Source organism: Phacochoerus africanus, chromosome 2 (assembly GCF_016906955.1).
Source record: "Phacochoerus africanus isolate WHEZ1 chromosome 2, ROS_Pafr_v1, whole genome shotgun sequence".
Lineage (NCBI taxonomy): Eukaryota > Metazoa > Chordata > Mammalia > Artiodactyla > Suidae > Phacochoerus > Phacochoerus africanus.
In genome coordinates, this window is record NC_062545.1 from 66,431,591 (window position 1) to 66,459,489 (window position 27,899).

Sequence of the window (27,899 nt, forward strand, 5' to 3'; positions counted from 1 at the left end):
TCACGTGACTACCACAATAACCTCCTGTCTTTTTTTTTTTTTTTTGTCTTTTGTCTTTTTTGTTGTTGTTGTTGTTGCTATTTCTTGGGCCGCTCCCATGGCATATGGAGGTTCCCAGGCTAGGGGTTGAATCGGAGCTGTAGCCACCGGCCTACGCCAGAGCCACAGCAACGCGGGATCCGAGCTGCGTCTGCAACCTACACCACAGCTCACGGCAACGCCGGATCGTTAACCCATTGAGCAAGGGCAGGGACCGAACCCGCAACCTCATGGTTCCTAGTCGGATTCATTAACCAATGCGCCACGACGGGAACTCCCCTCCTGTCTTCTTAACCCACCTCCACTCTTAACCCACAAGAGTCTAGTCTCCAAATGGCAATCAGAGTTATCTGTTTTTAAAAAGATGAAATGACTGTTACCCTTCTGCTTCAAACTCTTTAATAGCTTCTATTGCACTTCCAATAAAAGAGGAATTCTGGTCACTTCTGAGGCATGCAGACCTCCCAGGCCAGGAATCAAACCCAAGCCACAGCAGTAACCCGAGCCATAGAAGTGACAACGCTGACTCCATGACCTGCTGAGCCACCAGGGAACTCCTAAAACAGAAATTCTTTACCATGGAATTCCTTACAGTATCCTTCAGGATCTGCCCACCTACTTCTTAACTTCATCACATTCTACTCTCTCCCAGCAAACCATACTCCAGCCACACCAGCCTTTCCTGATCACTAGGACCACTAGATTATTACCTATCACTGCAATCTGTTCCTTTCCTTTGTAGTACTTATACTACGGCCATATATTTCCTTATATATTATAAGCAAGTTATATATTTGCTTATGTTTCTGTCTCTCCTACTAAGCTCTAAACCCCGCAATGGCAAGAGAAAACTTGTTTTATTCTACATGTCAAATAAAGTATAAAACTTGACATGTTGTAGGCACTTAATATTTTTGAACAAAGAAACTGCTTCTCTATATACAATAAATTTACATTAACATGTGTTACATATTCCTTATATGTTGGATAACAAAGTGCCATATATAACACATTCCTACTGTACAATAAAGGATTTGGCTGTCCTTTTGTCGAGGTTCCTAAGAAGCACCCTCTAAATCCTTGGATTTCCAGTGTGACAAGAGTATCTATTTTACTCATGGTGGGCTCCTTGGAAGATAATTGATAGTTTGTGTTAACTAAGTATTTTTTTTATTCATTGTGGGACCTTAGACAATTTATGCTAAATGAGATGACACAGGATGGGAGCCAGCCAGACCAGAAAAGCCAAACATGTAATTAGAAGGTTGAGATACTGGAGACTGAGTTAAATCATGCTGGTCAATAATTCAATTAGCCACACCTATGCAATGAAACCCTAAAAACTCTGCACACTCCAACTCCAATGAGGTTCCCTGGTGAACAAAACTTTGTGTGTACTGTTAGAGTCCATGTGCTGAGAAGATGGTGCATCTGACTCCACAGAAAGAAGATACAAAAGCTTCACGTTTGGGACCTTCTCAGACCTCATCTCATGTGGCTCTTCTTTTCAGATGGTTCTGATTTCTATTTCTTTTTGTTGTCGTTGCTACAATGAAACTGTAACTATAAGTAGAGCACTTCCCTGTTCTCTAGGTCATTCTAGCAAATTATTGAACCGAAAAGGGTAGTGGGAACCTCCATAGCCAGTTGGTCAGAAATGCAGGTGGCCAGAGAACTGCTAGCTTGAGAATGTCTGAAGTGAGGGCAGTATTTTCAGGGAACTGAGCCCTTAATCGGCAAGCTGAGCCTAACGGTAGGTAGGCAGTGTCAGAACCACATGACAATTCTGTAACAAATAACGGATATCATTTCCTAAGTATGTGCTAGGGACTATGCAACTGTGCAAGGATTTTTGCACACTTTATTTCCAAGTCTTTAGAAAGCAACCCTAAGCCTCACAACAATCCCATGTGACAGAATTACTGTACTAACTTTTTTACGTAAGGAAGCTATGGAGTAGAAGCCACACCGACAGGAACTTGAATCTAAAATCAAATTCAGCACTGTTTGGGAAGTTCCCTTGTGGGTGCAGCAGGTTAAGGATCCAGGGTTTCCACAGCTGTGGCGCAGGTTGCATCTGAGGTGTGGGTTCAATCCCTGGCCCGGGAACTTACACATGCCATGGGTGAAGCCCCCTTCCACCCCCCAAAAAAGCAAAAACAAATTCAGCCAATGTTTAACTCAAAAGGCCACAATCTAGTCACTACTCTCTCCAGCTTCTCATTATCAGTTACGTATATACAACACGAGATAACATCATCACAAAATTGCTACCTAAGAATTCATGGCACGCCTACTGAGAGGTCACAATAAAATCCAAAGTACTCTTTATGAATTTATTATCTCCTTATAAGAATTGTGAAATATCATAGTTTCATACAAATTTCTTTAGCAACTGCTTAACTTACTTGTTTGTGTTTTAGAAACATGTTTCTGGAGAAAATCAACTATCTGAGCCAAAACCTTCTTATTACAATGTGTTGATAATTTTTCATCACACTCATAACACCTGAAAAAATATAAAATGTAAGCAAATATTAGAAAAGTAGCTTCAATAATTCTGCACATCAGGTAATAAAGGTGTTATTTGTCTTTAAAGAATGAGGTAACAGGGATTTATAGAATGAGGCAAGAGAAATAAGGTACACCTACAGAAATAAGCAGGGAACAATTCATATAGAGCCTCATCATTCAAATTAGTTTATCCTAAGTGTAATGGAATGCCAAGAGAAGTTTTTAAGCAGGAAAGTGCTATGATCCAATTTACATTTTGAAAACATCTCTCTGACTAATGTCAGGATGGATGGTATCAGGAATGGAAGCAGATCAGGGTTGATGCAGTGGATCTGGAGAGAAATGAAAAGGTTTACATATTTTCAGGTAGGAGTAATGAATGGGATATAAGGAAGAGCAAAGGGAGAAGCCAATGTGGGGATGCCAGTGATACCCAAACAGCAATTCTTCCCCTCAGAGGATATCTGGCAAGGTTTTGAGACCTGTTTCGTTGTCACAACTGGGAGAGCTGCTACTGGCATCCAGTGTTAGAGGCCAGGGATGCTGCTAATCCTGTCCCCTCACCGGATAGCCCTCTCACAACAAAGAATTATCAACCCAAATGACAACAGTGTTGAGACTGAAAAATCCTGGTCTAGATGAAGTAAGACATCCTATGAGTTAATGTTTAAAGCTGAACGATACAGAGGAATTCATTATACCACTTTGTCTATCTTTGTTAGAAGACTGGAATAATAAAATGAAATAAAAAAGGGGAAGAAAGTAACTGCCAGGCTTCTGGCTTGAATGCTTAAGTGATGGAGGTTCCACTTACAGAGAAGAGCAAGACTAGACAATATAAGTGTTTCATTCTGTTTGGGGTTTATTTGGGAAGAGGGGGTTAGAAAAGATATTTTCAAAACATATTCCTTTTCAGAATACTACACTCCACTAAGTTTACTCATCAGTGCACGTAGTATTAATAAAGGTTTCTTCCACACATTATCATCTTAATGAGAGCTAATGATCAAATGAGAACAGTGACAGTACTGAAAGTGTTTTATAAATGCAATGCCTTATGCCAACACTGCCTTAGATATTCGCAATCTTCTTGTTTATAACTTAGTGGTCCTGGGATCAATGGCTGTAAACTTGGTTTGGGTTTCTTTTCTAAATAGCATTTAAAATTCAGTCAAATGTTTACTGAGGATCCACTCTATCACTCTGCACACAGAAATACAGATACATAGCTACTATTTATGTAGTATTTTCTTTTCTTTTTTCTTTTTTCTTTTTTTTTTTTTGTCTTTCTAGGGCCGCACCTGCAGCATATGGAGGTTCCCAGGCTAGGGGTCTAATCGGAGCTGTAGCCACCAGCCTACGCCAGAGCCACAGCAACGCCAGATCCAAGCCGAGTCTGCGACCTACACCACAGCTCACAGCAATGCCGGATCCTTAACCCACTGAGAGAGGCCAGGGATCTAACCCACAACCTCATGGTTCCTAGTCAGATTCGTTAACCACTGAGACACAATGAGAACTCCTGTGGTATTTTTTTTTAAATGCTTGTTATATGTGTTTACATATACTTTCATATTTTAATAATTTTATAAACATTAATTTTGTACTCTGTAAGCATGCTAAATTCTTGAATTGTTTGTAACAAATATTTTTTTGGCAAAAAAAAAAAAGAGAAATACGGATACATAGATAAATTGGTGAAGGAATGAAGTCACAGAAAATACTCCCTAAATATCTTTGCCAATAGACCATGATGGAATTTAAACAATTATAGTTATCAAGCAGCCACTATAACAGATGCTTTATATTTACTGATGCAATGATTGATACAAATAATAAAAATATAACTGCTCATTTGAGAAATATTGAAATGTCGCAGCTTTTACTGAGATTGCAATTGAATGTTTACCTGTTATTAAACACATTGTTGTACCGTTAACAGTACAAAAAAATACATAAAAACTGCACAATGGCAGGGAATTTGGAAAAAAAAGGAGAGCTCAAGATAATTCTATTTGTTTCCATTAGAAATAACCAAAAAAATAATCAAGCACTTACTATGCACCATGCACTGTTCTAAAAACTTTACATGCATTTTCTGGTTTAATTCCTCACAACAATCAAAAAAAGTATTATCGGAGTTCCCGTCACGGCACAGCGGAAATGAATCCAACTAGGAACCATGAGGTTGCGGGTTTGATCCCTGGCCTCGCTCAATGGGTTAAGGATCTGGGGTTGCTGTGAGCTGTGGTGTACGTTGCAGACGAGGCTTGGATCTGGTGACTGGCTGGCGTAGGCTGGCAGCTGTAGTTCCAATTAGACCCCTAGCCTGGGAACCTCCATATGCTGCGTGTTCGCCCGCCCACCAAAAGTATGATCATTTTAAAAATAAATAGCTTAATAGAAGTGCAATATTTGCTTTTTACAGATGAGAAACTTAGACACAGGCTCACAAGTCAGTAATAAAGAAAATGATAAATCTTCTTTCAACAAGCTTTTGAGTGATTTAAAAGCACTCATTTATATGTTATTTTTAAGTATCAAGTCAGTGCCTCTAAATCCTGGTTAGGTGTAAGAATTACCTATGGAACTTAAAAATAGAGAATCCCAGATTTAACAGAGGATCACTGGTGTCTGTGGGTTTTTCAAATTTCATTCTGATTCTGATGTGAAGTCAGAGGTAAAAAAACAACAATGACTAGTGATAATCATTATCTGTTCAAGCAACATTAAATCCACTATCCAGCAACACTTTGTTAGTCATGATTAAGTCATCAAATCTGCAATAGTCCTTTCTTCTTTTTAGGTTTTTCATGTTTTTCTCTGGTTCTGGCTTGCCTTCTCTAATCCAAATTAGTGAAGTTTATACTGAAATTGTTAAACATTTTAAGGTTTAAGAATTAGATGAGAAAAAGAAAACAGTCACAGCTTTTAACTTTCTGTAAATGCATGTGACAAACTTGAATTTCTTCCTTTGAAAGAGAAATAATTTTATGGATTGCCAAATGTGACTTAAAATAATTTTCATTACAATACAAATTGAACACATTCATCTCACAAAACTCGGTAAATTCACCTTCCTTATAACTCTAGACTTGTAATGCTATATAACTATGAAAGCAAAATTACAATGAAATATAAAACAAAATTACAAAATCAATTCAGTTAAAACTAACAACTCTATTATGCTAAGTAGGGTTTTGCTGCTAAAATGAAGTCATGATCCATACCATAACTGTGGTCCTGAAGAACTACAACAGAAGTTCCAATTCAGATGCACCTGAGATGAACCTATTTTACCAGATGCCACTCAATTCTCCTGCTACCTCTTTCTGTTTCAGTGGTCCTCAAGCTGTGGCCCCCAGACCAGCAGCATGGGCAACACCTGGGAACTTGTTGGAAATGCAAATTCTCAGGCCCTACTCAAGGCCTGGGACCCAGTCATCCATTCTAACAAGCCCTGCTGATGATTCTGATACACCCTACCACTGGAGACACTGCACTATTCAGATTACTGAGAAATGTTTGCTGAGCCACACACTAGGGCATCCTGCCCTCTCCCTGGGCTCCAATGCTTCATCTACATCTTAAGTTCTAGCTGTTCTTTACTCATTCGCCCCAACTCTATTACTTGGGGCCAACAACAGCAAAAACACAAATGCAGCAGGCATCTAACCCTGTGACTAAATTAAACTATACAATGAATGCCTTTTCTATAAACCAAAACATCCTTTTATTGATTTTAGAACCCTGAAATGAAACAAAAAGTTAAAATATTTTCATCTAGAGAAAACCTGAAAGCTTTGAAAATTCATGCAAGTAACCCTAGGAGTCTATAAATTACAGTTAGTTTTTTTTGCTTTTTAGGGCTGCACCCACATGGCATATGGAAGTTCCCAGGCTAGGGGTTGAATCGGAGCTACAGCTGCCAGCCTACACCACAGCCACAGCAACATCAGATCCGAGCTACATCTGCAACCTACACCACAGCTCATGGCAACGCCAGATCCCCGACCCACTGAGCAAGGCCAGGGGTCGAACTTGCAACAAATCCTAGTCGGATTTGTTTCCGCTGTGCCATGACTGGAACTCCAGTTAGAAAATTTCTGTTGTTAAGATATAGGAAAAGCTTTTCAACACAGTGTACACTTACACCACTGAAGCAATGTTCTAGGCTGGTAAGGGACTAAAAGAATCAAGAGACTTATATTAGCGCCTGGGTCTTTACAGTGTAACCACAAAAAGGTAAATGATACTCGGTGTCCTTATACATAAAACGGGGGAACTAGACTTAGTTCCAAACCAGGGTTAAGTAACAGAATCATCTAATAACTTTTACAAACTATATATGCCTAGGCTTTCCTTTTTCCCTGCAGAGACTTGCCAAACCGCTTGACTACTTTAACCACCTTCCTCCTCTTAGTAAGTTTATTAAAAAAAATCAACTTGCAAGAATTTTCTTTTATTGTACAAAGAAAATGTTAACGAAAATTAGTGGGATGACTAGGTTTTCCCTTATTTAAACTGTATATGCATGGATAATGTTAATTTTCTAAAATTATTCCATATGTGGTGTTCAAGTTAAAAAGCATAAGCTGGTATAACATCGTTAAATATCTTACCTTATAAAACTCAAAAAAAAGGTACTTTTTATAGTGGACACAAGTACTAACAAAATGGAACTTACCATATAATCCATGTGCTTAGGCTAATTATAATACAATGAAGCTCTGCTCTCCAACTATTGAAGTGCTTCACTGAATGCTGGCTTTCTGAGTTCTTACCACATCCCTAAAGATGAAGAGAATACCATTTGCATGATTTACACATAGGTTTATTTCATACTAATCAAAACTTAAATCATACTCGAACTTATAAAAAAGTTTCTTTTGTTTTTAATTTCAAGGAGGATAGAAAAGTTTCTGAAAGCAACAGAGATTCTCATTAAATCCAATTTCTTGCAAAGAGGCTAACCTGGTTTTTGCTGTACAGTAAAACAGTAATGAGCCAAGTTAATTTCCATACCATTAAAAAATGTACACACTCTCTGTCTTAGCAAGGTGGGCTACTGAGCATGCTCACAGGCCAGTAGTGCCCCTCCCCTGTACACACCTCCACAACTTGGATCCATTTCCGAAGTAAATACAAACAGATAAAGGCAAGTCCACATATGAGAACTTTTGCAAGTGGGTTGGATTCCCTTTCAAAGTATTTATAAACCACACATGATTACTTTCTGAACATAACACAGAAATGTTTATGTTTACCATAAACATTTCTAAGCTCAGCCTTGGAGAGTTCAGTCTCAACGGAGAGTAAATTTATCTTAAGTTCCAAACATTACCAACAGTCCAACTCACAGTAGGCATTTAAGGAAAATACTTAAGACAAACTCATATTACAGAGATTTTTCTCACCTGAAAACCACACTTGAGGCACAACCAAATATCAGAAAGCAGTACTGGCTGTCCATCAGAGAATCGTCTCTCTTTTAAACATTCCGAGCAAACTGACCACAGATTCTCAGTTATTGCTCTTTTCACATGATTCACATTGATAGCATGGCTTACATGTTGGCAAGTGAAACCTACTGAATAAGACAAAACAAAAGTTAAACATTTTCTTTGCTAAACCAAAGCACCACCATTAGCAAGCAAAAGTTAATATTAAAATGTTGTAATAAACACAGAGATTCCAAAAACAAAATAACTCAAAAAGGATACATACTGCATGATTCCATTTATAAAACATTTGTGTAATAAAATTGGAGAGCAGATTAGCGGTTGCCAGGAGCAGTGGTGTGGCTATAAATAAGTAGCACTCAGGGTGGTGACAGTGTAGTCAAGTAACTTGACTGCAGTGGTTATAGAAAGCTACACATGTAATAAAATTGCACGCACATGCACATGTGCGCACCCACACAGACAAAATGTATGTACATCTGGTGAAACCTGAATAAGCTCCAAAAATTATACTGATGTCAATTTCCTGGTTTTGATATGGTGCTATAGAAATACAAGATGTTAAATCAGAAGAGGCTGGATGAAAGGTGAATGGAACTTCCTTGTATATGTCTTTGTACCCTCCTGTGAATCTAAAATTATTTCAAAAATTAGAAGTTTAATTAATAAATAAAGAAGATTATTTATTGAGAAGCTACTATGTGTCAAAAATTTTAGTATATTTTCTTTTCACTAAGATACACAAGAGAAATCTTTTCCCATGGGCTATGACACTATTTTCACCATTGGGATGAAGAAAAGAGAGGAGCAAAAAATGGCATAATTTGCAGGAACAAAGTTCTCCTTAATGGCTGTTCCCAAAATAACCAGCATTTAGCATGGTCCTTAATTATCCTTTATAATAGATTTCCACTGAGTGCACTGTGTGGAGACAAATGGCCAAAATGAATAAGTATGTTTTTAGTTCTTCAAATAACCATATTCTTCTCCCAAGGGCTCAATAACACTTCCATTTCTCCCAAACACTGAATGCTTCAATTTCTACACCTCAAATGTCCCAAACACCAAACCTACAACGACTTGCTAAAAATCAAACAACAAAGGCAGAGACTGAATACCTTGAAGAGGGAAAGAGAAGGAGCATTTACATTTCAACTTTCTCTACTTCTCTTTCTGAAGGCAAAGCATTGCTTTTCACCTACTGGTTAACTAGAGACTAAGCATTAGTTTCATTTCATTCTGAAGACGTAGAATATGATTTCTGACAAATTATTTATAATAAACAATTTTAACAAAAATAATATGTAAATCTGATAAAAGATTAAAACTTCTAGAAGTTCCTGTTGTGGTTCAGGGGCGACAAACCCAACTAGTATCCATGAGGACTCAATTTCGATACCTGGCCTCGCTCAGTGGGTTAAATGACCCAGCACTGCTGTGAGCTGTGGTATGTGTTGAAGATGCAAGTCAGATCTGGCATTGCTGTGGATGTGGTGTAGGCCAGCAGCTGCATCTCTGTCCGATTTGACCCCCCAGCATGGGAACTTCCAAGTGCTGCAGGTGCAGCCTTAAGAAGCAAAAAGCAAAAAAAAAAAAAAAAAAAAAAAAAGATTAAAGCTTCTAATTTTACACCAAGAGCAAATTTGGTGTAAAACCAGACTAATAAAGGAGTAATTCTGAAGTCCTATGTTTCAAAAGCAAGTATGCATGACATTAAAGGGCTGTTCAGGGGAAGACTGATAAAAAAAGATCATACAAGACCTAGAAACAGTTTACCAAATGTCATTGCTTTGTTTGAGTTTTTTTGGGGGGCAGAGGTTGGTATTTTTGGCCACGCCTTCAGCATGTAGAAGTTCCCAAGCCAGGGATCAAACCCACACCACAGCACTGACCCAAGCTGCCACAGTGACAATGCCACATCCTTAACCCACTGTACCACAAGGGAACTCCTGTTTGGGTTTTTATATTTTAAAATTCCCTAAGGGAAAAATCATTCCACACAACTTCTACATCACCTCTGGCGTGGCATCTGGCCATGGTACAACTCAACTGTTCTTTAATTCTACAATTCAGACTCAGGAAACTGAAATTGTTAGTGAATTCAGATGTAAGTGAATTCACGATTAAAAGCATCCAGGCTTCTAAATTAAATCGATTAGCTTTTAAATATCTCAACCACATATATTTTTTATAAGTAAATTAAAAAGTCTGAGGTTTCCCTACAAGAGCTACAAGTATTAAATAGTATTCACTATCTTTTGTGGGGAAAATGCAAAAAATTTCCTTCTACATTAATAAATAAATTTCCTCAGCTTTCTGCAATTTGTTTCATCATATAATTGTCCAAAGTTCATCTGACAAGTAGGTCCTTGAGAGATTCCTGAATGAAAATATAAAAATGTAAAGTCTATAGTTGTTTCACATTAACAAATCAAAAACAATAAACAAAATCTCCATTTTTTTGCTTAAATATTAATAAAAACTTTAGGAAGTTCTTGTTGTGGCTCAGCAGTAACAAGCCCAACTAGTTAGTATCCACGAGCATGCAGGTTGGATCCCTGGCCTTACTCAGTGGATTGAGGATCCAGCATTGCCATAAGCTGTGGAGTGGGTCGCAGATGCAGGTCAGATTGCCTGTTGCTGTGGCTGTGGTGTAGGCCAGCAGCTGGAGCTCCGATTCAACCCCTAGCCTGGGAACTTCCATATGCCTCAGGTTTAGCCCTCAAAAGCAAAACAAAACAAAACAAAACAAAAATACTTTACAAGGAGGTCTTCTAGTTTGCAAATGGTGACATAAAATGAACATTTTCTCTTCATCCTCCCCAACACTATCCAAGGGCAAAAAGAACAGGAAACAAAAAGTTCAGGAGTTCCTACTGTGGTGCAATAGGATCAGGGTCGTCTTGGGAGTACTGAGATGCAGGTTCGATTTCCAGCCTGAAACAGTGGGTTAAGCATCCAGAGTTGCCACAGCTGTGGCTTAGGGCACAACTATGGCTGGGATCTGATCCCTGGCCTGGGAACTCCATATGCTGTGGGGCAGCCAAAAAAGAAAAAAAAAAAAAAAACACCAAGTTCATTTTCAGAAAAACTAGGAGACAATGCTCTGGTTTTCCTTCTTACACAAATATTCTAAAACCAACTGGCCCAAAAAAAGCAACCCTACATCAAAGAATGGCTAATCAAAGAAAAATCAAAGCCACAAATTCTATGCTAAGATAATATAAGGAAAACCAAAGAAGGGAAAGGAAAAAAGGCAAAGCAATCACTGTTACGAAGTAACAACACAAAAAAGAAGCAAATACTTTAGGCCAAGGTGGCAAAACGATAGGAAGTGACCAGCACAGTTCAGGAAAGAAATGGAAGTAAATAAACCACAAAAACAAAGATACAGCTAAAAAGATGGTAAGGTGAAAGAGACACTGCTGAAGACATAGTAAGAAATAAAAATGAAGAAGTTCCCCGGGGGCTGAGCAGGTTAAGGGTCCAGTGTTATCACTGCTGTGGCTTGAGTTACTGCTGTGGAGAGGGTTTGATCCCTGGTCCTGGAACTTCCACATGCTACGGGCTTGGCCTCAAAATAAATAAATAAATAAATAAATAATAAAAATTAAAAAAAAAATGAAAACAGCAGACAAAAGAAAAAGGAAATAAGAGTTTTAGAAGATTTGAGGAAAAATATTAACTTCAAAAGATAGGCAAAAGAGTTAACAGAGGAATAATTAGAACCCCTGAAGAAAACTGTATTAACAGAATTGAACAAATATTTAAAGACAATTCAGACTTCCTTCAATATGGCAATCTAACTAACCTGAAACACTCCTCCAAGTTAAAAACACTTAGAAATGGAAATAATACATTAAAAACATCTTTTTAAATAGAGGACTGAACGGGTAAGTCAGTAAGGAAAATCCTCAGAGGCCAAAACCCAAAGCATGAGGTTAAAAGAAAAAGCCAAGCCAGGAAGCCAACAGCTCCCTAGGGTCAGCTGCCAACCTCACTGGCTTGAGGGCTTGGTTTTAACAGCCATGCAAAACAACAACAAGAAAAGATGCCAATTCTAAGTTACTTTATAAAATAAAGAAAATATCAATAAAAATGCCAACAGGATATTTTGGAACTAGACAAGCTGATTTTAAAGCTCATGCAGAAAACGATGAAATAAAGACTAAAGTATTAATTAAAAACATAACTATTATTTCTCCTCTGCAACACTATTCAGGAAGCCAGACATCACAATTTACCAGCAATGTCATCTGAAGAGTCTTCATCATGAGGTATAGTAGGTCTTTTACTTCTTTTGGCTTTCTCAGTTAAAGCTTTGGATGGCTCTTTCACCCGCATCTGTTATTTACTGAAAAGGTTCAGGGAAAAAAATACATATTAATCCTCAAAATTAAAATTTTATGTATTTTGGAGTTCCTGCTGTGGTGCAACAGGATTGGTGGCATCTTGGGAGTGCTGGGACACAGGTTCAATCCCTGGACTAGCAGAGTGGGTTAAGGATCTGGTGTTGCTGCAGCTTCAGCTTAGGTCGCAACTGGGGCTCAGATCTGATCCCTGGCCTGGGAACTCCATATGCTTCAGGGAAGCCAAAAAAGAAAAAAAAAATTATGTATTTTACTTAATGAATACTAAAATGGAAATGAACTTGATTTCAATTGGTCTAGTAAATTAATAAGAAGAAGAAGAGGAGAACATCAGCTGAAAACCAAAGAGATCTTTATTAAACCAGTATACAAATGGCACCTTACATTTGACTTTTACTTGCTGATCCCCAGATGCAAGATGTCAGGATGAATAAAAAAAAGTATTTATGCTGCTTCTGGTTCATGTGCTCCCTCTGCCCTTTCTCCCATTTCACCAAGTAGGAGAAAGCAGGAGCTGAAAAAGCCACAATAGACCAGGGATGGAAGCCAGGTGCCAAACTCAGTAGAGCCCCCTCCTGTACTGTAGGACCCAGCAGTGGACGACTGGGAGAGAAATATACTTCTATCTTGAGTTATGGCACTTTTTGTGGTTCCCCTCCCCATTTTTTATTATAACAATGGGCAAACTTTCACAAAAGTTAAAAAAAAGTATAATAAATACCTACACACCATCTACATTGCACATCTAGAACATTTTGCCACGTCTTATCTAAATATCAATGTGTGCATATAATATACATATATACACACACGTATGTACGTTTATTTTTCCTGAACTATTTAAAAGTTGCAGAGCATAGGAGTAACAATCGTGACTCAGTGGTTAATGAACTTGACTAGTATTCATAAGGATGAGGGTTCGATCCCCAGCCTAGCTCGAAGGGTTAAGGATCTGGCGTTGCTGTGAGCTGTGGTGCGGACCAGCAGCTGTAGCTCTGATCCCATCCCTATGCTGGGACCTCCATATGCTACAGGTGTGGCCCTAAAAAGACAAAAGACAAAAAAAAAATGTTGCAGAGTATGTATTCCTCAAGGGGATTCTCCTATATAATCACATCATTATCAAGTCTAAGAAAATTAGCAATAATTCCCTAATATCATCTCATATTCCATCATACTCTAATTTATTCAGCTGACCCAAAGTATCTTCTGTACTGGTTTTGTTTGTTTTTGCTCTTTAGGGCCTCACCTGCAGCATATGGAAGCTCCCAGGCTAGGGGTCAAATCAGAGCTACAGCTGCCAGCCTATACCACAGCCACAGCCATATGGGATCCAAGCCACATCTGCAACTTACACCAAACTCAGGGCAATGCCGGATTCCTGACTCACTGAGCAAGGCCAGGGATCAAACCTGCATCCTCATGGATTCTACTCAGATTCCGCTGTGCCACAACAGGAACTCTTATACTGGTTTTTTGAATAAGGATTCAAAGTTTGCTCATTGTATTGATTATGTCACATTAGTATTTTTTAGTCTACAAATATGTTCTTCTCATAAGAAATAGAGAGTTAATAGTGTCTTACTTTCCTAAGACACTGACTATTTAAAGATATCAGGATAGTGCATATGAGTCACCCTGGAGATCTTATTAAAATGTGGATTTTGATTCATCAAGCTAGCAGAAGACCTGAGGGTCTGCTGTCTGAAAAACTCCCAAGAGGAAGCCACTGCTGGGATCCACAGGCCACACTTTCAATAGCAAAGCTGTATAACATCCCACACCGAACTTATCTCTTTCTCCATGATATTTATTTACCTCTATATTTTTAATAAACTTTTTTTAAATAAACTCTTTATAATAAAAAAAAACAAAAAAAACTAAAAGTCAGGAGTTCGCTGTGGCTCAGCAGGTTAAGAACCCAACACAGTGTCCCTAAGGATGCAGGTTTGATCCCTGGCCTCACTCAGTGGGTTAAGGATCCAGATGCAGCTCAGATCTGGTGTTACTGTGGCTGTGGCGTAGGCCAGCAGCTGCAGCTCCAATTTGACCACTAGCCTGATAACTCCCATATGCCATGGGTGAAGTCCTAAAAAGACAAAAATAACTACATAAATAAACCACTATATCCTAAATCCATCCTAATGTCATGCTACTCCATGGCTAAATGCTATTGGAATTTCCATGGTGATTTGTTTATTTGCTTTTATTGATCAAGGTGGAAAACTCTTTGAATTCAATAATAAATTCTGAATCCTGATTTAGTCATACCATGTTCCACATAAGGAAGCTTCTGAGTTTATCATTTTAAGAGCCATTTCTTTAAGTCTAAGGGTCATCACCATTGAACAAAGCTGCAATAAATTAAGGCCTTCAGGGTTACAGAGACACACAAGGCCTCTGGGCTCCTTAACCACTTTGCTTCTGCCTGCCTTCACCGTCCAGACTGCATCCACTTATCCCTATAGTTCCCACTTGCAAAATCACTAATACAAGTTCCATTATCTGATCACAACGTTGAGTTCTTCCAGCTTTCATGGTCAGCCATTCCTACCCTCCTCTAGTGCACAGGGTGACAAGAGGCTGTATCTCAGCGAGTGCTTCCACAATCACCATAGCAGGGAAGGAAGAAAGACAAGTGGCAAATGGAGTCCTGGTTCTTCAAGCTTCATTTGCAAGTGACACATGTCTGCTTATATATTACTGGCCAAAGCAAGTCATATGGCCACAGTCATCTTCAAGTAGACAAGGGGGTTGGGGGTGGGCATGAGGAGAGGATATGTGAACAAAGACTGTAACCTTATCATGTACCCAGAAAGAACACAATATGTGTGCACAGCCTTAATGACCACCAGACCACTCCACTAACAGAACCCCAATCCTAGATGAGCTCTTTCTAGGATTATTAGCCACTTTCCTCATGTCTGCATCCAAGTAGGCTGGAGAAAGTCTTGCAAGAAAGTAAATTGGATCTGCCAACTTCAGTCACAATCTCACATGGATCAAAACATCCCATCATCTACTACACCTTCTGGCCAACTTACTTACAGAGCCATTTGGCAATCTCCCAAACCTTCTACTCCTCCTTTCCCTACTCCTCCAAATATAATCTGGTATTCTATTTTACTGAGAGAAAAGAGACATAATCAGATAGCAAATCTGATCTTTCTACCCTCAAACTCTTTTAACTTGCTGCCCTGAAAATAGACATAACACAATCCCATGAGAAATTAGTCATTTTTTCACTCCCCATGAGAGTTTGATATAAATGAGCATTAACACATAGCTAAGGCTGGCAGAATACCCAAAAGAACAAGGCATTTGACCTGTGATCTATAAAAGACCTATGCCTATTTTCAAATGCACTGACTCTAACTTAACTTGGCCATGTCGAATCAATGTCCAGTGATTTTTCTGACACATGCAGTATGTCTAAACATAGACTCATTTTTGGACAGTAACCCACTATTTGGCATCACTTATCTGTATGGCTTTATTTTTCAATTCCCCTTTCAGGAAAAAAGAGACAAAATGAAAAACCAATGGTAGAGCTTCAAATACTTTCTGTCACCAATACTGCATCTGGGGAGTTCCAATACCACCCTCCCATTTGGAGATCCACTAGAAAGACTCACGAGACCCAGCATATAGTTAGACTCATGGCTAAAATTTATTAAGCAAGGTAATATGGACACACAGACTGATCACAGGGAAAAAGACACAGGCCAAGTCCAGAGGAATTCATGTGCAGGCTTCCTCAGGTTCTCACCCTCCCAGGAGAGGTCAAACAAACCACACTCTTCCCCACAATGAGTAAAGTCCAATAATGTCTGTGCAATGTTTCTGTTCAGGGAAATCTATTACAGACTCACAGGCATGGGATATTTATGGAAGCTGCTAACTTCTGCATAAACTGTATCCTACAGCATATTGTTCCCAGATGCTAAGCAAGGCCCAACCCTGCAAGCGGAACCTTCTAAGGAGAGCAGTCTCAGGCCTACTATGTTAAATCTTTTCAGCACAAATTAAGTTCTAGCCATTCTTCCAGTTTTCAACTTCTGCATTACCCTAATCTGTCTTTTCTCTAAGGTAGGATGTGCAACTAAATTGTTTAGAAATGTTTCATTTTTTAAAAAGGCCATGCATACAAAAGCCCCTACTCAGAAAAAAGAAAAAAAAAATTTTCCCCCAGTCTTGAGCAATTATTTTTGGCAAGGGTTCTGGGGAAGGGCGGAGAGAGACAAAACTCTCCTTTTAGATACCAGGCTCAAAAAGATGCACTTGCACTTACGTATTTAATTGTGCATGAATCTCATTAGGTTCTAAGCACTTCAGAGATAACTAACCCACCTGATCCTCACAATTACAATCATAACAACCATCTTATGAGATAGGTTACTATTGTCCTCCCTCCCCCCATTTTATGCTTAAACTGAGACACAAAGGGGTCTCCCTGACTTGCAGAGGCCAGGAGCCACTAAGTGATGGATGAGGATTTGGACCCAGACAGTCCAACTCCAGGTTCCTAATACTACACGATGCTGCCAGAAACCCGTGGTAAGACACGCTTCCTCCAGTCACAAAAATATCCAAAATTTCTGAAAAGAAAGTGAGCTGGGAGGTGTGAGCGAGGGGATGTGGGAAGCCGGAAGGGTGCTGAGCGGAGGCGCCCCTAGGTCAAGGTGAGGCGGCCCCTCTCCCCGCCCCGCCTCCCCGGCTCCTCCCGCCGCGGCCCGGATGCCTGGCCGGCCCGGCAGCGCTCACGCGGCTGTTGGTGACCTCCTGGCGCCCCCAAGGATCGGGAAGGTGAGGGAGCGGAAGGGGCTTCTCTCCCCGGCGGGTCACGCCACAAGGGGTCAGGAACGAAGACAGAGAAACTGGGGCGACCCCAGCACCGCACCCCGGACTCACCCTGCCGGGCCGAGCAGCCGCGTCTACAACCAGAAGAAACTGCGCCTGCGCGGCCGTCTCTCCCGCTAGCGGGGGCGGGGCCTCATGTGCCGCCCCCACGCCGCAGGAGGGTGGGGGTTCGGGACCGCCCCTCGCGTGGACGCGCACCGGGAGTTGGGTATGGACAGGGCGGGTCTGGCTTGCGTCCCTCCCGCGTCCTCTAGGTTTGCAGGGCTGGGTAGGCCCTGGCTAATCTTAGAGTAATGTAAATAGACTCATAATTGGATCCTGGCAGTGGCCTGGAATTCGCAGCTCGGAGTCGAAATTGAGTCCCACTTGTTGCTGTGCAGACCGCTCGAACAACTTCCGACTTTCCAGCGTCGCATTCTACTGTGCAGTAAACTCGTATCTAACATCATATATTTTCTTGCTTTTTCCCATTATTATTGTCTTACCCGTTGTTCTCTCTTCTTTGACAGTTAATTTCTTGACCTATACATGTATCTTTTCATCTGTTAAAGTGGTTTGCTCTTTGCATATGTTTAGTAAAAATAGTTGGTTGAAAAATACTTTGTTTGAATGATAATCATAAAAATCAACACTGGTTGTGGATAAACTGTACAAGTCTTATAAGCTTTCGTAATTCTTCAGCCAAGGAACAGATGGCCTTATGGATAGAGCCTTGGATTATGAGTCAAAGTTACTAGAAATAAATCCAAAAACTGATTCTCCCTTAAAAACTCTTGTTCATTTCTTATAAAAGAGGTAAAATTATTTCCATATAGCAAACTTGAAAAGGAGATTACTAGATATTTGCATTGTATGTATTGAAACCATTCATTCAACAACTGTAACTGAGTACAAATGTGTGGGCCACTAAGTATTGAAGTAGGTAATCAAATTTCAGGGTGGGGGAATTTTTTTTCCCCAAGAGAAAAAGAAAATAATCACCAAATAAGAATAGGCCATGTAAGTCAAAACAGAACTGTCTACATCATAAATCATTTAACATCAGATTTGAAACAGAACATGGAGGGGTAAAGGACATGTAATCTTGAGCAAATCTACATAATTTGAAAACTGATGTGGCTCTGGCGTAGGCCGGTGGCTACAGCTCCGATTCGACCCCTAGCCTGGGAACCTCCATATGCCGCGGGAGCGGCCCAAGAAATAGCAAAACAACAACAACAACAAAAAAGACAAAAGACAAAAAAAAAAAAAGAAAACTGAATTGCATTTCAGTAAAAGGAATGTTTAAATTGTGTTCTATGTTGGAATCCAGTTTACAGAGGGAAAAAAAAGAGAAGACTGAATTAGAAAATTGAAGTTTATGTCCTCTTCCTAAAGAAATTTAGGAATTATGCAAATCATCATTTAATACTTAAATCTTCCTTTCTTTCTTTCTTTCTTTGTCTTTTTAGGGCAGCACCTGTGGCACATGGAGGTTCCCAAGGCTAGGGGTCCAATCGGAGCTACAGCTGCCAACCTACACCAGAGCCACAGCAATGCCAGATCTGAGCCAGGTCTGCGACCTACACCACAGCTCATGGCAACGCCAGATCCTTAATCCCCTGAGCAAGGCCAGAGATAGAACCGCAACCTCATGGTTCCTAATTGGATTCGTTTCCGCTGTGCCACAATGGGAACTCCTACTTAAATCTTTCTTGAAAAATGCCAAAAATCCGAAAGCTGTCTTCATTTCTAGCAGATATACCCTTAGCATAACCAAAATCTCCAGAGATTGCAATCTCCATTTGAAAACTTGGCATGAGTTAGGGAAAATTGTCTAACACTAAGTTTTTGTTTCTGATGTTCTTCAAATTATTTATCTTTTCACTTACTTGAAAGTAAAATTTACTTTTTGATAGATCCTTCACAGGAAGGAAATTATTATTATTTTCTTTGGAAACCTAATTGCTTTTATTTATTTATTTAATTTTAATTTGTTGTTGTTGTTGGCTGTACCGGTGACATGTGGAAGTTCCCAACCCACATGTCAGTGACCCAAGCTGCTGCAGTGACAATGCTGGCTCCTTAGCCCACTGTGCCACAAGAGAACTCCTGGAAATTATTTTCAGATGGTACCTAATAAGTGTATTTTTAGTGCTATTGCAAAAACATTATAGCAAAGTACCAAATAGAAATGTAAATGTGCTAAAAGTCATCTGTGTATATATTTCAAATAAGTTAAATATCTTCATTTTATCTTCTTGTTCTGCCTGGAAATATATGTAAACTTTACTAAGCTATAGGCTATGCATGGTAAACCAGTTTTTACCATGGTTTTTTGGTTTGTTTGTTTTTTTGCTGCCCGGCATACAGTGGCTGGATGTGGGAACTCAGTTCCCAGACCAGAGACTGAACCCTGACCTCACTGGTGAAAGCACCAAATCCTAACCACTAGACCACTAGGGAACTCCCTATCATTTATTTTTAAAGATGCACTCTTTATAATAAAAGTAATACATAAGAGTTTGGTATAAAGTTCCTCATCTTTTCCTCCTTCCCACACTCTCATTTCCTTTTCTCAGAGGTAACGTTTTCTTTCCCCTATTTGCTGTTTCTTGTGTATAGTTTCAGGAATTGTCTTTGCATATACAATATACATTTGTACTACATTTTTACATGACTATCACTTGTTAAAATTTAAAAGTCAAGTTAGATTATGGTCTACGTTGTAGCCTACAACTTGATTTTTTTCACTTGATTTTATGTCTTAGACATATCTCTACATTAGCCCCATTGTTTTGACTAGTTGGCTTAGAACTCCAGTGATGGATGTATCATTTTTTCCCAGTCAGTCCCCTGGTGATATACTTTAATCTTTGCCTACTTGTGCAGATATTTTAGGTAGGTAAACTATTAGCAGTGAAAATGCTGAGTCAACAGATGCTCATTTTAAGTTTTAATAAAAACTCTTCAAAAGAACGTTGCATGAAAGACATACATTTCCTAACTCTTCATTCGATTTGTCTAAAATCTGGGGGTTTGATGTTGATTTAGGAAGAAATGGGAAAAATCTCAAGTGTGTTAAAACCCTCCTCCTTTCAATTGTTCTTCACTTGCATTGTGGCAAAAAAAAGAGTTGTTTGAGAATTAATGATTTGTATCAACTCAGCAGTAGTAGACCTTTCCTAGAAGTGTCAAATTATTTCTTTCCTTTTCATCTCATTTTAAGCCTTACTTCCCCCCATCACACTGACTTTGAAGGAAGAACTCGGATACTTGTCCAAGGAGCAGGGATCGATATTCTTGTTTGATACAATCTTTTTGCTCTAAGTTATCTTAAATAAACCAAATTTGGCACTGTGCTAGTTACAGGAGGGTATATTCATCTTTTCAGAACAGAAAAATATTTCTGAAATAATTAGTCATGAACACTTGAAAAAGAATTGTTTAGTAATATGTGCTCTTACAAAAGTGTAAATTAAATTAAATGTGATTCACTGAGGCCAAGTACACTGTTTCCATATCTGTGTCCATGCTATCGGTGGTTTATGATGGGGATGCCATAGAGAGTACAATATATAATGACATCTTAGTTCAAAGTCAATCCCCAGATTAAGAAGATGTGGTACATATGCATGCAATGGAATATTACTCATCCATAAAAATGACAAACTAACACCACTTGCAGTAACGGATGGAACTAGAGACTCTCGTACTAAGTGATGTAAGCCAGAAAGAGAAAGACGAATACCATATGATATCTCTTATTTGTGGAATCTAAAATATGGAACAGATGATCCTATCTAAAAATAACAAACAAACAAGCAAACAAAAACCAGAAACAGATCTTGGCCAAGAAGAGTGGACTTGGTGTTCCCAGGGGGAAAGGGGAGGGAGTGGGATGGATGGGCATTTTGGAAGTCTTGGGGATGCAAACTGTTATATTTGGAATGGATAGGGAAGTGTGTGATTGGGACACTTTGTTGTACAACAGAACTTAATGAAACATTGTAAATCAACAATACTTTAATAATAATAAAATAAAATAAAATTTAAAAAGTCAGTCCCCAAAACAGATTACACAGAGACTATAGTTAAACTCCAAATGATTTGGAAAAACGTAATTATAAGTGATGTCACTGGTTTAGAAAATTGAAGTGATTTTATTGATTATTGAACACTGAATAACTTTAATGCTTTTTCCACCCCTTTGTTGGCTGCTCCTGTGGCATATGGGGTTCTTGGGCCGGGGATTGGACTGAGGCATTGTTGTGACGTACACACACCCAACACACATACCAAGATGTTCTAATACTCAGAACCTATGAATATATTACTTTAAATGGCAAAAGGATTTTGCACATATAATTAAGATTATCTTAGTGGTCCCAGTGTAATCACAAAAGTCCTTATGAAAGGGAGGCGGAAGGGTTAGAGGAAGAGAAGTGGATGTGACAACAGAAGCAGAAGTCAGAGTTAGGAGAGATTTGAAGATGCTAAACTGCTGGCTTTGAAGATGGAGAAAGGGACCACCAGTCAAGGAATACAGGCAGCCTCTAGCAGATGCAAAGGTAAGCAAAGAAATTCTCCCCTATAGCCTTCAGAAGGAGCGCAGGCTTGCTGACACCTTAACTTTAGCTGAATGACCTGTAACCTACAAAACTACATAATAAATTTGTGGTAATTTGTTATAGTAGCAATGTATAGTAACATTTTATTTTATTTTATTTTTGTCTTTTTGCTATTTCTTGGGCCGCTCCCGTGGCATATGGAGGTTCCCAGGCTAGGGGTCGAATCGGAGCTGTAGCCACTAGCCTACGCCAGAGCCACAGCAACACAGGATCCCAGCCGCGTCTGCAACCTACACCACAGCTCACGGCAACGCCGGATCCTTAACCCACTAAGCAAGGGCAGGGACCGAACCCACAACCTCATGGTTCCTAGTCGGATTCGTTAACCACTGTGCCACGACGGGAACTCCCTGAACACATTTTATAACATAGTTGGATCTAACTGTGACAAGGTTATCCTTGATGTAGTCAAATACCATGTTGCAGGGAAAAGATGACAGCATGAGATTACCTTAATACTGACATCAGTTGAATCAGCTCTGGGAGTGCAGAGTAATTCTAAGAAAAGCCTCCATGTAGTTTGCTTTAACCCTGTCATGAAGTAAATTGGAGAGCATTATTTAGTTTTTATCTTTAAACATTATCTTTGTTAAATTTTCTTTCCACTTTTCAACTTTGTCTCTCCTTAAAAAAAAAATAATAATCAGCACCAAAAAAACAAGCCCAACTCTTAGTTGCTTTTCACATGATTTTAAGTTTTAAAGCAGGGCACGTTTCGGTCCACTATTACTCCAAGGGGCACTACCCGGTTCGGCCGGCACCAGGCTAGAGGGCGCTCGAGAGCCCGGCGCGGCTTCACCAGCGGCGGGAGGAGGAGCAAGAGCGGGAGGAGGGAGCGGTCGGTAGCCCTGCGTCTGGAACCCGCAATGGTGCTGCAGCGGCTGCTGCTCGAGAGTGCGCGCCAGGCAATCCTCGGGTCCGCGGAGGTTGCGTTCTGGGTGAGCTCGGCTGTCGGGGAAAAGGAGAAAGCCTAACCTCGGGGCCCTGGAGAGGGATAGCATTGGTGGGGGTGCTCGCTTGTTTAAGGTTTCCAGTTAAAAGCCAGACGCATTTCTCTTGGTCCCTGGGTATGTAACACCCACTTACAGTTCTTATTCCTTCAGATTTCGGGCTGCTGGGGTCTGGGGTTCTCGGCGGACGAACGGAGAGGGGTAAACTTTGTTCCAGGGAGCTCGCGTGCGAAGGCAGTTTATAAAGGTGCTTGCATGAGTAATGAAGGTCAGAGGAATGAGCCCAATGGCCGGTTCCTCCCAGGAGAGACGCAATTACGAGCCCAGCCTTGCGAGTTATACTTGTGACCTCCCAGTGTTTTGTAGGTTGATGAAACCTACAGTTATCACATGTTAGGGATATAATAGCACCACCCCTAATTTTACAGCTGACGAAACACAAGCCAGAGAAGCAAAGGTGGTTAGTGGAGGAGGTGGGTCTAGAACTCAGATCAGGCCTCCGGTCCCTTCTCTTTGCTTTACATGCTGCCTCTCCTTTAGCAACAGCTTTAGTGGATAAAGCTACGGGGACTCCAACCATTACACTTTCTCCCCTCCCCCGCCCCAGTCCAATTATTCTGTTTTAACTCTGGGTACATCCTCTGTAGTTGAAGATGTGTAGTTCATGGAAATTCTTTATTTGATTTTACCTTTAATTAATAATCATTTATTGAGCTCTTAATCTGCCAGACGCCCCTACTGGGGATACAGCTCACCTCACCATTTGGGGGGTGGGGTGGACACAGATTTAAACCATCACCACACAAAGCCCAGTCATGCAGTTGAAAGAACAACTGATGAGTTGGAGAAGGTGTTAGAGAAAAGGTGCCTGTTTCATTTTTAAAATTCTACTTGAGGAGTGCCCTTCGTGGCTCAGCGTAAACGAACCCCACTAGCATCCATGAGGACGCAGGTTCCATCCCTGGCCTCACCCAGTGGGTTAAGGATCCGATGTTGTGGTGAGCTGTGGTATAGGTCACAGACGTGGCCTCGTATCTCAAGTTGCTGTGGCTATGGCTGTGGCAATGGCGTAGGCTGTCAGCTACAGCTATGATTTGACCCCTAGCCTGGGAACCTCCATATGCAGTGGGTGCAGCCAGCCCTAAAAACACAAACAACAACAACAAAAAAAAACAGACACTTATTGTGCCCTGTATAGATTATTTAAACCTCACAGCAAATTTTCAAGGTTAAATATTATTTGATCTTAGAAATAACAAATAGTCTCACAGAGTTTAAGTAATCTGCCCAGTCACAGAGCTATTTGGGCAACCAGGATTTGAACCTAGGTTTATCTGACTGTAAAATCTGTGCTCTGTGGCGCAATGGGATCTGTGGTGGCTCTGCAGCACCAGGATGAAGGTTCAGTCCTGGCCCCACACAGTGAGCTAAAGGTTCTGGCGTCAGAGTTCACTGTGGCTGGGATCTGATCCCTGGCCTGGGAACTTCATGTGCTGGCAGGCTGGGAAAAAAAAAAAAAAAAAAATCCCTGCTGTTTCCACTATAAAAGTGAGATTAGAGCATATATATATATTTTTGATGTATGCAGCTGGAGGGTAGGATAATTGGGGCAGACACGGAATGAGGAAGAGTTTTGGTAATTATGTTGATGAGTTGAGGGACGTTGTGGATCATACTAAGAAGTTTGGACTGAATCCTGTAATGTAGGCTGGAGGGAGCAACCAGGTGAGGTTGGATTTACTAGTGTGGAAATGGCAAAATTGGAGTTTATTTAAAGTTTAAGCTCAAGAGTTCCCATCATGGCGCATTGGAAACAAATCCGACTAGGAACAATGAGGTTTTGGGTTTGATCCCTGGCCTCACTCAGTGGGTTAAGGATCCGGTGTTGCTGTGAGCTGTGGTGTAGGTCGAAGATGTGGCTTGGATCTGATGTTGCTGTGGCTGTGGTGTAGGCCAGCAGCTACAGCTCCGATTCCACCCCTAGCCTGGGAACCTCCATATGCTGTGGGTATGGCCCTCAAAAGACAAATGAATGAATAAATATAAAGTTTAAGCTCAAAAAGTGAAAGTCACATAGTCTGTATTACTCTTAAAAAATCCCTGAAGAGAACCATACATTATCTCTCACAAATCCCAAACAGCTAAGTTTTCTTCAATGTGGGAGCAGATTGCTGTTTTTTTTGCTTAAGCACCAGATAAAGTGGAATTTATGAAAACACACACTATGGCTTTAATAATTAGTGTGAAGTACAGTCTCATACTGTGAGAGGCTCGGGGAAGCTGAGACTCATCCAGGAACATAACATGCTTGCTTCAGGCTTTTGCCCACTGAGTGGAGGACAGGAGATCAAGTCTTTTTTTTTTTTTTTTTTGGTCTTTTTAGGGCTGCACCCATGGCATATGGAAGTTTCCAGGTTAGGGGTCAAATTGGAGCTGCAGCTGCTGGCCTACACCACAGTCACAGCAACACCAGATCTGAGCCACGTCTGTGAACTATACCATAGACTGAGGGAGGCCAGGGATTGAAACTGCGTCCTCATGGATACTAGTCGGGTTCATTAACTGCTGAGCCATGACAGGAACTCCAGAAGATCCAGTCTTACTGATTATTCCTCCTGTTCTTCACCCCCTCACCCTTGTTTAATTAGAGTTAAATGTCAGTCTAATGGACTCTACTATACAAGAAAGACTTGGATTAGGGTAAGATTTACAAATTATTTGTGAAGTTACCAAACGCTGAATGTGTATTTACAACCACCCCCCCGCCCCCAGGCCCCCGCTAATGAAGGACTTGGAGAGAGTAGAACATGGAGCTGGCCTAAGACCAGCCATAAGTATGCAGGACAGGAAGACAGGCCTACATCTCACTGCCCAGATAGGCTGTGTGCAAAATACATACATCAGTTACAGTTTAGTAAAGTCAGAAGACCAGTATGGAGCTGAATGGAACAAAGGGGAAAAATCCTTTGACCTACTCTTTGCAGATATTAATAGTGATGTCATTTTGAAGGTACTTAATTTTATTCTTTCTAGGTTTGAAGTCAATAAAAGGAAGCTACCACAATTTTTGTACTGCTGTGTGTAAAGATGTCACTTATACGGAACTTAAAAGCCTCTTGAAATCCAAAAAAAATATGTTAATTGATGTTAGAGAAACCTGGGAAATTCTTGAGTGTGGAAAAATCCCTGGGTCTGTCAGTATACCATGTAAGTGCCATGTGTCTTAACCTGATTCATTAGAAAAATATATAGCCAGTAATTGCATCTAAAATTTACTTGAAATTCTTAACATTTTCTTTCAGTGGATGATGTAGGTAAAGCTCTGCAGATGAGCCCAAAAGACTTCAAAGAGAAGTACAATGAAGTAAAACCATCCAAATCCAACAGTCTAGTGTTTTCTTGTTTAGCTGGAGTGAGAAGCAAGAAGGCTCTGAACACAGCAGTATCTCTGGGCTTTAACAGGTGTGTAGGTGTAGGATAAAAATGGATTCAAGAATGTGTATTGCAGTGTTTCACAGATATTTTCATTGGCCTGCTGAAGAATTTCTTATAATTACTATGTTTGTAATGGGAGGACAGTGAGACTGCAAGTCTCTACTTACCCTGCAATCTTTTAAATAGGCTTAAAGTCTAAATAGCCTGGTTAGAAGCCATTGCATCTCTCTTTAAAGTTCTTATCTCCAGGAGTTCGCGTTGTGGTGCAGTGGAAACGAATCCAACTTGTGTCCATGAGGATTCGGGTTCGATCCCTGGTCTCGCTCAGTGGGTCAGAGATCCAGCATTGCCACAAGCTGTGATATTGGTCACAGATGCAGCTTGGATCCTGTGTTGCTGTGGCTGTGGTGTAGGCTGGCAGCTGTAGCTCCAATTTGATCCCTAGCCTTGGAACTTCCATATGCCTAAGGTGAGGCCCTTAAAAAAAAAAAAGTAAAGTTTTTATCTCCAAAGTTCCTTTCAACCTTGTGCTACAAAGCATGAGAAAATGTTTATAGCACTAATTATTTATGTTTTTAGTGCACAACACTATGCTGGAAGATGGAAGGAATGGGCAACATATGAATTTTCAGAGAAGAAACAAGGAAATTGAATTTTGGAATACAACTGGCCCTTTCCTTGTGTACATGCAACCCAGGACAGTGGAATAAGCAAAAGAATAAAAATGTAGCCCTGGCACCATTGGTTAATGGCAAGGGGATTTATATAAGTCAAATATTTGTTGAATCCTTTTCTCACTTACAAATTGAGAATACCATGTGCTCTGCCTACTTCCAAAGGCTACTGAGGATTGAGGTAATTGTATGTGACTTGCCATGGAAATAGAAGGATTGGGATTCTAAAAATTAATTTGTAAATAGTTTAGTATAGTTCAGTAGTATTCCAAAAGACCTGGTTACCTGTAATGCCTAATCATAATGTGTGACCATTTGTGTTAGTATAGCTTCTGTACTCTTCATCAAAGAGGCTATGAGCTAGACCAGTAGATTAACAGACAGATTTAACCTTAAAACACCAAGAATCTGGGATCCAGAAAAGTAGGTGAAAAATCAACAATGAAAATACATTAACAACATCCAAAGATTTTTGGCAGTGTGGCCATTAATGGTGGTAATATAATTTGCAATTTAAAAAAAAATATGATCTATGGGGATAGTAATCAGAACAGAGGTTGCTTCTGTGCAAGGAAGATTAGCTGGAAAAGGCAAGGAGGAAAATTTCTACAGTGTTGGAAGTGCTCTATATCTTTTTCTTTTTTTCTCTTTAGGGCCACACCTGTGGCACATAGAAATTCCCAGCATGGGGTCGAAACGGAGTTACAGCTGCCGCAGGATCTGAGCTGCGTCTTTGACCTACCCCACAGCTACAGCAATGCCAGATCCTTAACTCACTGATCGAGGCCAGGGATCAAACTCCAGTCCTTATGGATACTAGTAAGGCTCATTATCTTTGAGCCACAATGGGAATTTCCAGGAAGTGCTCTATGTCTTGATCGAGGTGTCGGTAACATAGGGGTATACATTTATGAAAACCTGGAGTCCCCATCATGGTGCAGTGGAAATGAATCCAACTAGGAACCATGAGGTTGTGGGTTCGATC

General features: G+C 40.2%; 2 protein-coding genes across 7 annotated transcripts in view; one reads left to right on the plus strand and one right to left on the minus strand.

Annotated features, from left to right (window-relative positions):
• Nucleotides 1-17,369, minus strand: part of USP45 (ubiquitin specific peptidase 45) — a 62,279-nt gene extending 44,910 nt beyond the window's left edge. For 2 of the 6 annotated variants that reach the window (XM_047761503.1, XM_047761485.1), the window contains exons 1-5: nucleotides 17,297-17,366; nucleotides 12,260-12,369; nucleotides 7,971-8,143; nucleotides 7,241-7,344; nucleotides 2,448-2,548 (exon numbers count right to left, since the gene is read on the minus strand). In XM_047761503.1, coding sequence (XP_047617459.1) covers nucleotides 2,448-2,548; nucleotides 7,241-7,344; nucleotides 7,971-8,143; nucleotides 12,260-12,359 — 478 coding nt within the window. In that variant the 5' untranslated portion in view covers nucleotides 12,360-12,369; nucleotides 17,297-17,366. Of the gene's footprint in view, nucleotides 1-2,447; nucleotides 2,549-7,240; nucleotides 7,345-7,970; nucleotides 8,144-12,259; nucleotides 12,370-17,296 lie in introns of those variants that run through there. The other 4 variants (XM_047761492.1, XM_047761510.1, XM_047761528.1 and 1 more) reach the window with 4 other exon arrangements.
• A 3,549-nt stretch (nucleotides 17,370-20,918) lies between these two features.
• Nucleotides 20,919-27,144, plus strand: TSTD3 (thiosulfate sulfurtransferase like domain containing 3). Its single transcript, XM_047769138.1, has 5 exons — nucleotides 20,919-20,936; nucleotides 22,625-22,793; nucleotides 25,839-26,012; nucleotides 26,108-26,267; nucleotides 26,820-27,144. Exons 1-5 carry the CDS (start codon nucleotides 20,919-20,921, stop codon nucleotides 26,890-26,892), a joined length of 594 nt encoding a protein of 197 aa, XP_047625094.1. The 3' UTR covers nucleotides 26,893-27,144.
• The last annotated feature ends 755 nt before the right edge of the window (nucleotides 27,145-27,899 follow it).